The following is a 15,510-nucleotide window of genomic DNA, read 5'->3' as shown; positions in this document are numbered from 1 at the left end:
ATGGTTACTCTGGAGGGGACGTTATGCCCAACAGTCGGCCGGAAGTTCAGAAAACACCCACAGATGAGTCCTTAGGAAATGGCTGGGTTCCTTTTATATATATATATATCTATAATATATTATATTATATTATATTATATTATATTATATTTATATTATTATATTATATATATCTAACCTTCTTCAAATGTATTTTTCACTTAGTTTGGATCAACTCCTTACCTCACCGGGGGACCAGCAGAAATTACAGGCCATTTTATCGTTAGTGGGGTCAAAATCTACCATTTCTACTCTCATTCAGGAAGCGAAGGCACAATTGGAGGTAAGTGGACACACAACAGTCAGAGGGAGTGGATACAGGAAATCCAGGGATGCGGCAGCAGGCAGCATGGCTGGTGGCTGGGGGCAGGTGCTGGTCTGTTTGCCTCTAGCTCGAGGGGCTGGACCTTGCTGCAATGGGGAATGTCAAGTCCCCTGCAGCAACTGCTCACCAGCCTGTCCACCCCGGGGATGGAGTCTGCAGAGGAAATGCTGAATGAACCTGTACTTCGTCCTTTGCAGTGTGGACATAGACTAGTAAGGGGAGCCACCTGCTGGTAAAAGGTTCACACTGTTGTGGCCCCACTTGTGCCCTGAAGTCGTAAGTAAGAGCTGCTAACCCTCAGTCTAACGGGTCAAAGACACAGAATTTAAATGAGCCGTATGTGACCGTGAACAGTAACCAAAGAGAACGTGAGTTCGCATCTAGAATGCTGCCTGGGGTAGTAAGAAACTGAATCTCGACAGATGAGTATTTGTAGAGAAAAAGGCAAACAGGAATGACTGATAACATCCTGGGTGACTAATGTCATCGGCAAACATTATTACAGCAATTTCCCACACCCCTGGTACCATCTGGGGGTTCTCAGTTAAGATGCAGCCTTACCATCTAATGGGCCAGGATGGTGAGGAGACTGGGGAGCGGGAGTGGGGGGCACAGGGGTAACAAATAGCTTAGTTCCCACTCCATTCCGATTCTCAGCCTACTGGGTTCAGGTCTGTACAGTCGAGAGCCTTAGTGGAATCGAATGCTTTCACTTTGAGTGAAAGGGACTATTCATCAGTTTGCCACAGTTTGCCAGGCATGTGTCACAGGCCACAGTCTCAGTCTGAGACATCGTCTCATTCTTGCCAGGCCTTCTTGACTCCAAAGATGTCATAACAGACAAAATGTACAAGGACACAGACATAAGATGCATTCTCAGAAGGCAGAAGGAAAGCAGTGACTTGGGTGCAGACCGAATGCCAGGCCCTGCCGTGGGTCTGATCACCGGAACAAGTGTGCAGTTTGGTGTCGAGGCCCATTCCTGCTTCCCCTGTCCCTCCTGTGATTTCAGCTGAATTCAGAAGAGAATGCAGAGCTCGCCTTACCCTGCTGTCTCTGTGTTTTTCTCACAGAGAGTGTGGTATGCAGGCACGAAAACCAGAATGGCACAAACCAATGTCCTGTGGCCTTCTGGTGTTCCATGAAAGAGGAGAGAGGCCAAAATTCAGCCTGCTTTTCTGGCGACCACACACCCAAGCTTTGGTGGGAGGGCGCTGTTCATCTGGCTTCTCAATGCCGTCCCTAGTTTCTCAGGCAAAATGTGCCCTGACCATCAGCTGCTAGTATACTCGTTCACCCAAATACCTCTGCAAAAGTTAATTTAAATAAATGAAACTTTCAATGACAGCATACCCATTTTAAAATATACTGTCCCTGTTCTAGGAAGAATGGACATTAAAGAGTATTTGTATCCCAGCATCAGACTACCTTCCAGAAACTGTGCAAAGACCATTATTCCCTAAGCCTTGTGCTTCTGTGTTTGTTTAGAAAGCCTAGAGGCCAAAGTCACCTTTCTATCCACTTGTCTGGGTGGTTGAATTTGCCCAAGTCTCCACGACTTACAATAGAACTAAACACTCCTCCATCAGATTTCCCAATCAACTGTACCTATAAATGGTTTTCTGCTCCCTTTCACACAATCCCTAAAGGTTGTTATTAGCTTTCTCTTGTATTAGTGTGCCTGAGAACATACTGAAGCCATTGATTACTTCATTAAAAACTAAGCATTATGGAATTTTTAAATGTTAATGAATCATGTCAAAAATTCAATTTCAAATGTCAAATTTCAGAATGCTTAGCCTATTTATATGTAATCTGTCTCAAGATATCTCTTGACTGATGTTTGAAGCAAGACAGTCCAATGTTATTTAACCCTAGAACACTAATAATATTCTAATCTTGTATGGGTGATAATTTTTCACCTACTTTGTTTTATTACTACTGGTTAATCAATTGCACCTGAAATTCAATAACCCAAATATGGGAACATTGGTGTATAAAACATGGTTGCAGTGTGCCTTTATCTTGCTTGCCTTTTGGCATTTACCTTTTTGTTGTTGAAACCCAGGTTTGCTAATAATTGTGGACTTGGGGAGTTTAATGCAATTGGTGGAGTGCCTGTCTTACATGCACAAAGCCCTGTGTTTGATCTCCAGGATTACATGCAACTAGGTATGTTGTAGACAGACTTTCTCTGTATCCAAGTCAGCTCTGTCCAGCCAGCCAGCTCCCAAATAACCACACAGAGACTTAATATTAATTATAAATGCTTGGCCGATAGCTTAGCCAATTACAGGTGGTTGTGAGCCACCATGTGGTAGCTGGGAATTGAACTCAGGACCTCTGGAAGAGCAGCCAGTGCTCTTAACCTCTGAGCCATCTCTCCAGCCCCTTAGCTAGCTCTTATAATTTAAATTAACCCATTTCTATTAATCTATGTGCTACCCTGAGGCTCATTTATCTCATCTACTTACTTCCCATCTTGCTCACTCTGTGTCTCCTGGCATCTCCTCCTGACTCCACCCTTCTCCCCTTCTGCCCTGAAAATCCTGGTCAGATACTGGATATTTAGCTTTTTTATTAAACCAATTACAGTGACACATATTCACACAGTGTAAAGGGATATTCCACAGTATGGTGGCACATTGCAAGCTTAGTCCTTGCAAGATAGAAACAAGGTCATACTATAATCAGGAATGTGCCACATTTAAAAATCTATTTCCAATTCTCAAAAAAGATCAGAAGTAAACAATCACTTTTGGGAACATAACACGTTTTGAGGCCAGCCTGGGCTCCATGGACCCTACCTCAAAATAATACTATACAAAACTAATAGACTTAGAGAAGTATGGCATGAAGAGCTCCCTGTGCAGCAGAGCAGTGTAATGTGGTTAGATCTAGGAAGGCAGCAATCTTCCTTAAATGGCTTGAAGACTTGGAGACCCAGGAAAGCTCTTTCCTCCATCCTCATTCATGTTTCCCAGGTTCCACAGCTGCAGGGTGGATCCTCAAAACCTTGCACATTAGCTCACCTAGGACAGATATAAGAAGGCTAAGCTGGGGGCTCCTCTGCCATTTCCGGGTTAAATGGAGACTATGACTAACAGTCAAGCACCTCCTGCATGAGACTGAGATCAAGGGTTTCCCACTCTGGGTACAAGGGACACACAGTAAACGGTCTTGTTTCTCTTCACTAGAATAAAGAAGACATTTGCTTCATCGTCTTGAATAAAAAAGAAGGCTCAGGTCTGGGATTCAGTGTGGCAGGAGGGGCAGACGTGGAGCCCAAATCAGTCATGGTAAGAGGTCTCGTTACAAGGCTCTTGGGGCTCCACCATAAGCAGCAGAATTTGATCAGGACACGAATTCCCATCAGATCACTGAGTTTTGGTCCCTTTTACCAACATGAAAACGGGAGCATGAGATAATGGTACACAGTGTTTCCATTGTCAAAGACTGGTGTTTTTACACATAGCTAACATGATGAATAGGCCAAATGCAATATACGTCAGCACAATTATCTACATTGTAGTCATTTATGTTTAAGCACTAGAAAAGAAACGGAAGTCAAGTGCAAATGGTAACATTCTGTTTCACTTGGCGACCATGAGGCCATTTTTTTTTTTCTTCTTAAAGAAAAGTCACCTTAATTTTCTGATCTGAACTGACAAGATGGTCCTTTTCAGAGTAAAAAAATAACCCAATAGTTTCACAGAAACTTTAGGAAGTATCAACGAAAAATGAAAAAACACTTCTAAAAATTTGTAAAATATGCCCAAAAGGAAAAAATGAAATATTCAAGAGAAGAAATACTGAACAAAACTTTTTCATTGTTTCACTTTATACAGACTAACCAGCCACGAGGTCCTCAAGCACTGTTGTAACATGTAAACATGTTGCTTATACAAGCTTAAAGTCATGAGCCTGACTCAGGATCCATGCTCTCTATGTCAAGCACTTTAACTAGGCAGTCCAGAGCCTCCTGTACCTCCCCACACTCTTTAGTTCTTTGCCATAAGCTACAAGAGTCTCGTTGTCAGCAGCAGCCTCCACTGCTGGGTCCTGGGGAGGATCAACCAAAGGTTCATTTGACAAAGGCTCAGGGGCCCAGGCAGAGCTCTCTGGGGCCAGAGAACCAGGCTCAGACACAGACAAGCTGCTGGGTTTGTTTCCCGAGGATGAGGCCATCTTTCCTGGGCAAGCTCAAGTCTTATCTGTCTCTATTCCTGTTGCCCCATGGAAATATGGGTAGATGCTGCTGCAGATTTGTAATTCGACCCTGAAAGTTTGGCATGAGGAAGCTCCTTGACCATAGACTTGCAGCTACTCTCTCACTGTGTTACCAGGGTTGTGAATGGATTTGCTCTCTTTCCCTTTCCGTCCTAGGTCCACAGGGTGTTTTCTCAGGGTGTGGCTTCTCAGGAAGGGACTGTGAGCCGAGGGGATTTCCTTCTCTCCATCAATGGCACTTCCTTGGCTGATTTAGCCCACAGCGAGGTCGTGAAGGTTCTGCACCAGGCCCAGCTGCACAAACAGGCCCTCATGATTATCAAGAAAGGGAATGAGTATCCCAGGCCCTCCCTCAGGCAGGAGCCTCCCTCTGCCAATGGAAAGGGTCCACTCCCCAGAAAGACCTTGCCACTGGAGCCTGGGGCTGGTAAGTCATCCACTGATAGTGAGCGGGACATGAACAACTGCCTGATAAAGCAGACTAGACTGGACTAGCAAGATAAAATAGGCAAGTGATAAAAGAGCTCTTATAACAGGGGGTTCAGTGTTGAAGGAGAGATTTCTGAACACGGTGTCTCCTTGAGAAACACCAGTTGGCACGGTCTCCTGTTTTCAGCAGAATGTAAGGAGATGAAGGGGTAAACATGTTTCTGTGTTTGCAAGTAGAGACTGAAGACTTTATGTGCCAAGGGCTTAGGGGGGGCTCAGAATGGGCTCCCCTTGTACCATCCACACTAGCTCAGAATAGACTTTCCTTGCACCGTCCACACCAAGTTCCACATTAGTTCTGCTCCACGCCTCAGACAAGCCCGGCAGACTCCCTCAGCATCCTCTCCCACTGTCAGTCTGGAGGGCAGGTAGCCCCCAGTTCAAGGCAGGTGGGCCTGTGTTTCTTCTTAGCATCCATCCTGACAGTCAAGAGTGGCCAAATGCCTCTACGCAGTTTGGCATAGATGTGGCCTGTGCTAGCCATAAAGGCTTTTCTGAAAATGCTTTGAGTTTGATTCGGTTAGATACACAGAAACTCTCTTGTCCAGGGGCCTCTGCAGAGCACAGTGTCCTCAATATTCTTATCCTGTGAGGTCACCTACACTCCTCATAGCTGTGGTCCTTCCCAGTCTAGGGAGACACCCCAGACATCAGCCACGGTCATGCTCACCTCTGTCCAGGCAGGCACCAACCATCTAAACCGCTTGATGGATTCAGTGGGAATTCAGCTTGTCCATGGAAACACTGAGTGCTCAATCCTGACAGCTTCCAGAATGTGAGCCGCATTCGTGAATCCCTGCTGTCATTTAAAAGCAAGATTCCTGTACACTTCTGTGCATCTAGCCTGAAGCAGACTCTGCAGTGCTTTGAAGCTGCAGCCCCTTGAGGCCTTCCGCTTACTGCTGTTCTGAACTCCACTGCAACCTCCTTCCACTCTGCAGTTATCCCATGCCAGGCTGACAGACATCTCTGATGTGGGCCCGTTTGTACAGTGGAGGACCTGGGCAGCTGTTTAAAATCCTGATGACCAGGAATTCCCCTGCTCAACTGAACCAAAAGTTCTGGGGAGTGGGGACCAGGCATGGGTACACGATAATGCAGTCAGGTGATTCCAGGAGAGAGGCCCAGTTGGTGAAAGCCTCCCCCCTCTCCCCCTGGCCCCACACGTTCTTTTGTTTTTTTGAAATAGGGTTTCTCTGTGTAGACCAGGCTAGCCTTGAACTCAGAGATCTGCCTGCCTCTGCCTCCCAAGTGCTGGGATTAAAGGCATGTGCCGCCTGGCTCCTTTCCCCCTTTTAAAATTAAACCATTAAAAAATTATACCACTTACAGTAGCTCATGCCTTTAATCCCAGTACTTAGAAGGCAGAGGTAGGTAAATCTCTCCGTTCCAGGCCAGCCTGGTCTGCAGAGGAAGTTCCAGGACAACCAAGACTACTACATAGGGGGCGGGAGAGATGGCTCAGAGGTTAAGAGCACCGACTACTCTTCCAGAGGTCCTGAGTTCAATTCCCAGCAACCACATGGTGGCTCACAACCATCTGTAATGAGATCTGGTGCCCTCTTCTGTATACATAATAAATAAATAAATCTTAAGGAAAAAAAAAAAAAAACTACTACATAGAGAGACCCTGTCTCAAAAACACAAATATATATATCACTCCCAGTATTTAGCAAATTAGACCATGTGGATTGGCTCTAAACTGCAATAAGGAACTGGCAGTGAGGTGGGTTTGACTAATCCTAAGGATTGTATAGGTAGACAACAGTTTCATCCATTCATGGTCCCTCTCCTGCCTTCCTAGCAGCTAAGTACACCTTTCCACTCAGCTCCTCAGTACAGACTTACGGGAACTGAAAGGCAAGTGTACAATTCCTATTCAGTCCCCAGCCTGGCCTTTCCAAACAAGCCACAGAGCTGGTATCACCATGGAAACACATCTCCCCCCACAAGAGCCAGATGCCAATGAAGGACACCAGTGTGAGGGAGGCAACCATGCCCCAGGGATGCAGGGTTTCCTCTCATGGAAGCTCAAGGGGCACAGGGCGAGGAAGGAAGCCCCACCCAGTTCCAGGGAGCTTCCCAATCAATGATGACAGTCTCTCATGAGCTGGGCACTTCAAGGCCTCCGCTTTCAATAGCAGATGGTAACATTCTGTTGCTATGGTAGCCACGGTTGGCAGGAAATCGAATTTGATTCACTGAGTGGGACTTCCATCCTCACTGGGATGTGTGCTACCAGAATGTGAGGCTTGACGAGAGCAGTGTCCCCTGGGCATTTCTGCCCAGGAGAGAAAGCATTCTCTGCACTTACAGAAATCCACAGAAAACAGAGGATGTGAGTCCAGCAGAGAAGAGCCGGGCAGGGGACTCCCTTCCCGGAGCTCAGCCCTGATGGTGGGATCAAAGATTGTAAACAGCTCCCAGCTGACAAGACTCAGGGGTGACCAGAGTCCGTGGTACCCGAGGCAGTGCGTTTGGGGGGCTCTGGACGGGTGGCATGTGGAATGGCCCGTCATCTTTATCATGACAAACATCCTTGCCGCAGGGAGAAACGGAGCTGCTCACGATGCTCTGTGTGTTGAAGTGCTGAAAACCTCAGCGGGGCTGGGACTGAGTCTGGACGGAGGCAAATCATCCGTGTCTGGAGATGGGCCCCTGGTAATTAAAAGGGTGTACAAAGGTAAAGTACAGCTCCATGAAAACCCACCCCTCTGTATGGGAACTGAACTGTTCCCAATGTCCGTGGTGCTTTGGTTTTTTTTCTATTAAGATCTCCCTCCCCTCTCTCCTCCCGCTTCCCCCTCCCCCCAACCTCTCCCCTACAAGGTAAGGCCTCCCATGTGGAGTCAGCAGAGCCTGGTACATTCAGTAGAGGTAGGTCCAAGCCCCTCCCCCTGCATCAAGGCTCTCATCATAGGCAGTGGGCTCTCGTCTACGGTGCTTTCACTGCTCTAGAACACTGAGTTGTCTCCTGCACATATTAAAACTCCCAAGGTCCAGGTAGGTGCCGGGGTGAGCCCTATCAGCAGATAAGAGCCCCTAATCTCAACCCAGATTTCCAGTGATTTCAGACACTAGGCTGCCAAAAAGAAGGGAGACAAACAGTGTTGAACGGTTTCTTCATGAACTTTTCATTTTATGATCTTGGGAAATCGTTTGGGCTCGGGGGAACCTACTTTTTGTTTTGGGGTTGTTTTTTAGTGTGAGCACATGTGTGTATGGCATGCATATGTATATGCATGTTGATGTGTGTGCACACGTGAAGGCCCAAAGCTGGTATCAAGTCTCCTCCTCCACTGCTTTCCACTTTATCTACTGAGACAGGATCTCTGACTGAGCCCTATGCTTGCCCGTTGAGATCTGCCAACAGACTGCTGGGATTACAGGTGACGTATCTGCACACGTGCCTGGCTCTTATGTGAGTTCTGGAAATCTAAACTCTGGCCCTCACACTTGCACTCATCCTAAACAATCAGAAATTATGTAATTGTATGGCTGAAATCAGCATATAAATATTTACAAATAAACCAGAAACTCATTTATAGTTAGAAGATATAAGTAAACTATCAAGTCATGAGGTTGGTTGTTCCTAGCTTAAGATTGGTTGGTTTGATATGTAGTTGTGGTGGTGGTGTTTTTTTTTTTTCCCAGACAGACGGGGTCTCACCATGTAGCCCCTGGCTGGCCTGGAACTCAATCAGATCAAGGGAGGCAGAGTTAGGTGGATCTCTATAAGTTTCTGAACTTGTGATCTCCATCTATAACTACATATCTACTCTGAAACCTCTCCACTCCAGACACAAAGTATCATATGAGCTGTGCTTTAAAAAAAATTAATAGGTTGCTGGGCATTAGTGATGCACACCTGCAAATCTCTGAGTTCAAGGCCAACCTAGACTACAGAGAGAGTTCCAGGACAGCCAAGGCTACACAAAGAAACCCTGTCTCAAAATTATTATTATTATTTTTTATTATTATTGGGAAGAGAGGCAGAAACCACAGGACAACATTAAGCAGGGAATGCCGGTCCAAGTTGTTGGGCTGCTCCTTCCTAGGATTTCTCAGTGGATACAGAACTCCCATCATCACCCAGTCACAGGACCATCTCTGAGAGAGCCACCTCCCACACCAAGGCCATCCCTGCTCCTCCCCTGAACCTGTCACATTTTGCTCTAGTTCTGTTCTCAGCCGTGGCCCAATACACGTGAGCAGTCAATTCCTCACATCTTAGAACAGTTGTAAAACATCTCCGGCTGTACACAGTGGCTCCCGCCTGCAGTCCCAGCACTCAGGAGACAGCACAGCTCCCTCTAAGTCTGAAGCCAGCCGGGACTACAGACAGGGAGTTCTTGGCCAGCTGGGACTACATAGCAAGGCCCTGTCTGAAAACAAAACAAAATCAAATTTCCATGGTAAGTAGAAATGAAGCCCCTAGTGGTGAGCTGCCGCCCTGTGTGGCTGAGAAATGTGCAATCAGAGCTGGAACTTACAAGTCCACCAAGGGCAGGAGCCGAGCACCTCCTGGTTCAATGGGCTGCCAGATGTAGGCATCTAGTGATGGGAAAGACTGGGGCTTGTGCCCCGACAGGGAGCTAGAAGCAAGGCAGCTTACAATAGCATCCAAGACAGGCTATCTCTGTTTATGGCCTCACATGCAAGCAGAAAACAAGCGTGAATCTGGAGTCAGCCCTGTTCTATGTACTACATAGACTTAGCAGTAGTAGGCTGGAGGAAAGCCCCCATACCCATCCACTGACAGGTAGAACAGAGACCAAACAGGGAAGCATGAAGCCGGTCAACTGTAAGGGTACCCTCAAGGAACAGCTCCCAGAGGAAGAGGCCATCTGCTGCCAGCCGAACTCACACTGAGAGCCCATTAGAAACTAAAGGCAGGCTAGCAGCTGGGCACAGTCATTAGAGACCACATCTGCTGGCATCTTGATCTTGGACCTCCCCATCTTTAAAACCATCTCTGACTTTCCCACCTTCTGAGTCTTCCACCAGCGACCTGAAATTGATCATTACATTCCGCCGGGGCCTTAAACCAAAGTGAGATAGCGTTATATACACCTACCTCCTGGATTCCTGTCATCTCAGGTGCCTCCCTGAGTACCAGCTCCAGACACGGCAGTGAAGGGTGTGCAGAATGTGAATGGGAATAAAACACACCTTGGGCCATCTCCCGGAGAACCTTGCCAGCCAACAGATGGGCATTTATCTTCTAGTCCTTTCTCTCCTGGACTATAGCTTCATCAGTTTTCGGTGTATGTGTGTATGTACACACATGTGCACCATACTAGTGTAGAGAGGCCAGCGGATGAAGTTGGAACCCCTGAAGCTCCAGTTATTAGTGGTTTGAAAGCCACCAGACATGGGCGCTGCGAAATAGTCTGATCTTACGGCCTCTGCAGAGCAGCAGCGCCATCTTACCTGCTGAGCCATCTCTCCAGCACCTTTTAGTATCATCTTTATTATCACGTGTGTGGTGCTCACGGAGGCCAGGGCACAACCTTTACCCACTGAACCATCTGCCAGCCGTAAAGACCTAAAGGAGCTTTCAGAAATGTACATCTGCTCAGTCTTTTGACATCTGAAGTTTCTAAGGAAGTCCATTTTTCCTCTTCCTTCAGAAGCTCTCGCTCTCCGAACGCTGCCATTTCTTCCGCAGAGTGATTTAGTTCTGTGCGTAGCGGGAGGAAATGGAGGAAAGTTTAAGCTCATCTCTTGGAAGCCCGTGAATGTGCTCGAACCTCCACACTGCGGTAATACAGAAGTGTGGGTGGCTCTGCATGGAGGCGAGCTATCGGTTAAGCTACCCCTCGGTCCCCATGATGTGATGAACGGGTGACCGACCCACCAGTGTCAAAGCCAGACAGCTCCCACAGAGCTCCTGGTTAATCCCGAGCTTGTTGGATGTTGGCGCTTTATTTCGTTTTTGGTTTCCTTTGACCAACTCTGTGTTACTGGTTTGTTTGTTTTTAGTTTAGTGATTTTACTGTTTGAGTACATAAGACTTTATGCCAGTATCACAGGGGCTGTGAATGATTCATATTTGAGTGGGAGGACCCACTTAGTACCATAACATGCCGGCTGGTAAATGCTACTCTCTGTCCAAATCAGGCAGAATTTAGCATCTTTATCCTGTGCCTCAAGATGCTTGAAAACAAGAAAAACTTTCTTAATTAAAGGGTAGACACCCTAGGGAAGAACAAAGGCAAGTGTTTTGGATTTAAGGATTTGTGCAGCATTTTAAGTCCCTCAGGATCATACCAATTTGTGACCTTCTTGGCCAGTTCGTAAATCTGTTCCTTCACATAGACAGACATCAGCGTCAGCCGGGTGGGGATGCACTGGAGTAGGGCAGAACCCTCTGAGACAGGCCCTTCCCTGGAACCTGCATGTGACCCATGATGGCGGTGGTCTGGTAGCAAAAAAATAAAAGAAAAAAGGGGAAAAAAAAAGTGATTTGTGGTTCTTTAGTCTGGATACTCCATGAGTTGTGGGCTTGTTTATATGGGAAGGGACATGCTCTACAGTTACTTTGTATTGTTTAACTTATAGTGAGACTCTCAAAAAAAAAAAAAAAAGAAAGAGGAGAGAAAACTTTTATTTACCACTTAAATCTTTGGTTACCTTTTTTAAGGATGCGGGCGCTACATGTTTCCTCTGCATTTGTTATGACAGGTGGCGCAGCCGAACAAGCTGGGACAATAGAAGCTGGCGATGAAATCCTCGCTATCAATGGGAAACCTTTGGTTGGGCTACTGCACTTTGATGCCTGGAATATTATGAAGTCCGTTCCCGAAGGGCCTGTGCAGTTAGTGATTAGAAAGCACAGGAAATCGTGAGTTTTAACAGGGATCTCCTCCCCCAGATTCACTTCTTTTAACCAATCAGAATGACTTCTTTTAACGATGGGTTCTTGACTCAACAAACAGCTTCTGCAGATGTCCCCAATTGTACTTGACGTGAAGCCTGGACTCCGGAAACCTCCTACCTGGACCACCAAGGCTGGGGAGTGTCATTTCCTTCGGTGCCTGCCCCTCCCCCCCCCCCCCCCCCCCCCCCTTACATTTGCCGTGGGATCAAGAGCTCTGCTCTTCTGCAACACCTAGCTACACCTTTGCATCCCTCTCACCACTCCCCAGCATCAGTCCTGGTGACTAGGGACCGGAAGGGCAATGCAAATGCCCCAGCTAAAATGATGTATGAATGTAGATTTCTATAATTTTGTAAGTAAATGACATAGTGCTTTTAGGTACGTACATGCAGTGGAAGGCAGAGCTATGGGTCTATGTATGTTACCCTGGAAAAAAAAAATGAGACTTAAAGAAAATGAATTTATGACCTAATTGTTAGGCAGAGCTCAGGAATTATGTAACAGTGAAAGAGATGACAATTTTAAGAAGTGCTATTTTTTAATGAACGTAATGTATGGTGTGGACTAGGAAGTTCAGATCATTTTGTGTTTCTGAGAGTGTAAATCATAAGGCTGTTACAGAGTGACAGTTCCGATGAATTGCAATAAATAGTTGTGAGCCTCCCTGCTCGGGAGGAGGAAGGTCTAGCCTGAAAGCACCTTGCATCTAGTTCTCAAACTTGAGTATATGTTTGAATACAAGACTGGTCAACACAAGAGCAGGCAAAAGTGTCAGCGTCTTTCTGTTCCCACACACATGCACCCCCACCTCAAAGGCAATTCTCAGAGTTAAATCCTTCCACTGCAGACATAGGCATTCTGGGGTCCAAACTGAGGAGCTTCTAAGCATCCTCTTGGGGAGATTTCCTTGTTGGTTTTTCTCCTTTCCCCCACCAGACCTAAAGCAGCATGGAGTCTGTATGTAGTCCAGCTTCCTTCCCTGACAGAAGCTCTGCAGCGGCTCAACTTTTTGCTATTTTGGTTTTTACCGTTTTGCAAATTCTTCCTCTTGCCAAAACCGGGGTCCCACAGACCATTCTGACTCATGTTGAGAGTCGTCTGGCTGCTTGGAGCCTCCCTCTCCGGAGCCCTTCCTCCTCACAAAGCTGGCTTTTCTCCCTTTGCACTGGCCCTTACTCTTACAGCCCAAAGCCTCACCAGCTTCCTTTACCAAGCAAGGAGGAAAATGGAAAAACAGGGTGAGTCACTCTCAAGGAAAAGGACTATCCAGTGTTCACCACCCACCCCTCAGGTGGTGCCACCCAGTGTTGGGTCTTGAGGGTTTGGGTGGAAACTGCATTTGTCAACCCCACATGCATGATGCTACGATTCTGTTTCTTGAACCCCCAGCCAGGTCTAGGGAGAAGTCACCGAGGTGCTTGCTGTCACCTCTGTACATTTTTCCTGGCCCATCCTTGCTGACCATCTGTAGAATAAACCCAAAGAGGGTCCTCGGATGGGCACAGAACAACTGGCTCCTTCGCAGCAAGTTACACAAAGAAAACTACAGTCCGGGAGTTAGCTAGAAAAGCCTGATTTAGCATCTCCTTTTCATTACAGTTTCAGTAGGATTCTATAAGTGCAAGGTGCATGCGATGTTGTTGTCCAAGTCTCTGGGGTCAGTTTCTGCTTTCTTACTCAAATGATCATTTGAAGTCAGCACGAGAAGCTTTTTTTTTTTTTTTTTTTTTTTTTTTTTTTTTTAATGGCCTCCACTCCTTTACAGTCATGTCTGTTAATAAGAAAAGTTCAGTCCTTTGTGACCAGATAGGACTTTCTGGGCCAATGGGATGGTCTCTGAGTGTTCCCAAAGCTCCTAGCTAAAGAATACAAGGACGACCTCTGGCTTACCACACTATGTTAGGTCACCAGGCATTTGGACTAGACCTTTCCAGAAAGTCTTCCTAGGTAACAGTGGGAATGTAAGGGATGAAGCCTATCATCGACCCTGAGATAGAAAGCTATTTATTTGTCTTCAGTGTTCAAGGCATGACTAGTACTGCTAATTAGTCTAATAAAGCCCCACACCTCCTGCAGTGAACACTAATGGTATTGTTCGAAACCTTTTTTCTTTAAAGTGGTCAGTCATTCACAGTAAGCTATGAGGGTAAACTGTGTCATGACATATAAATCGTAGTTGTAAGAAAATGGCTCAAGTAGGTTGGGTTTCATTTCCACCCCCCACACATATTGCATTGTATGGTCGACTTAATTGGCACCACACCTGTTGTACATTATACATTATTCTTTATTTATGTAAAATAAAATGCCTTATATATTGAAGAGTAAGTGCAATAATATGAAATGGCCTGTACATTTAAAAAATGTTGTCGCCAAGTTATGTAAATCCACATCTCTGTAAACAATTTTTTTAAGTAATTTTCAAAAAATAAACACTGCTTACTACTTGGTTTTGCCTCATGGTTGTGCAATGGGTAATACCATGTTGTTTTGTTTTGTTTTTTAACGTGCTATTACCTTATCAACTACACTGGTAAGAGGTCCAGGGGCAAGAGACCTTGGTCAGCTGCACTCTTCCATGGCTACACACAGGATCTGGACAGGACACCTCTAACATCTGTTTACATCTGGATCTGGCTGGCTCACAAATTCCTGGTCACTTGCCTTTAACAACCTTTTAACAACCTAGTAACTGCCTTTTTCTCCCCTTCAAGGCCGATCCATTCACACTTCCTCTCATGACAGACACACAGACAGACATACTAACACTAGACCCCACAGGCTTAGGACCCTGCTGCATTGGCCTGTCTTGCCGGCCATTTGGAAGGATCTTGGCACCTACGCCCATGACTGCAGACAAACCCCAAACCCACCATGAAAGACGCCACCCTAAATCCCTGATCTCCAGCATCCACTAGACTCTTTGCTGCTCTGCAATTCTTGGCCAGTTTTTCCTCTCAATGTTCAGGAAAGACATTTTTTTTCCTAAAAGGAAACCCTATCTTCCCCCTCACACTTTCACAGGGTGAAATTAAAGACCATCTTCATTGAGGCTCTACAGCTTTACGAAACAAGCCCTACACAGGAGGCGAGAATGCACATCAAAGTAAGGCTCTGGTTGCCTTAGCAGACAGAGTGCTTGACCGTGTAACTCCCTCTGAAGCCCCGCTGAAATAAACGAGAGGCACTCTGGCTGTGATATAATATGGAAATAAACACCAGCCCATCTTATGAATCTGGAAAATTCTGTCAACATGTATATTAAGAGCTGAGACCAAACTAAAGAACAATGATGCAGGGCACTTTTCTCTCTAAGAAAAGACAATAGTGGCAGGATGTGAGGGCGCTGAAAACCATCACCAAAACTCTTCACTTGGGAGAAAGGTCTAGACTTAGAAACAGGTTGTGCTCAATTGGAATCCTCGTCATGCCTCAGGACAGTGGGGGAGGGGGAGCTGAAGTGGGGGGTAACCTTCCTTTTTCCCAAGCATCAAGTGGTTGGTCTAAGCATGTCAGAGCAGTTAGTTACAAGCAAGGAATGAGC

General features: G+C 46.2%; 1 protein-coding gene across 6 annotated transcripts in view; it reads left to right on the top strand.

Moving 5' to 3' along the window:
- Pdzd2 (PDZ domain containing 2) overlaps positions 1-13,670 on the top strand; it is a 379,908-nt gene extending 366,238 nt beyond the window's left edge. For 5 of the 6 annotated variants that reach the window (XM_036206834.1, XM_036206833.1, XM_036206831.1 and 2 more), the window contains 5 exons: positions 205-322; positions 3,562-3,663; positions 4,751-5,021; positions 7,632-7,766; positions 11,771-13,670. In XM_036206834.1, coding sequence (XP_036062727.1) covers positions 205-322; positions 3,562-3,663; positions 4,751-5,021; positions 7,632-7,766; positions 11,771-11,934 — 790 coding nt within the window. In that variant the 3' untranslated portion in view covers positions 11,935-13,670. Of the gene's footprint in view, positions 1-204; positions 323-2,432; positions 2,537-3,561; positions 3,664-4,750; positions 5,022-7,631; positions 7,767-11,770 lie in introns of those variants that run through there. The other variant, XR_004946667.1, reaches the window with a different exon arrangement.
- Positions 13,671-15,510: the final 1,840 nt, after the last annotated feature.

The sequence above is a fragment of the Onychomys torridus genome, chromosome 15 (genome assembly GCF_903995425.1).
Source record: "Onychomys torridus chromosome 15, mOncTor1.1, whole genome shotgun sequence".
Classification (NCBI taxonomy): domain Eukaryota; kingdom Metazoa; phylum Chordata; class Mammalia; order Rodentia; family Cricetidae; genus Onychomys; species Onychomys torridus.
Note: the sequence above shows the minus strand (reverse complement) of the source record. Positions and strands in the feature narration are given on the sequence as shown.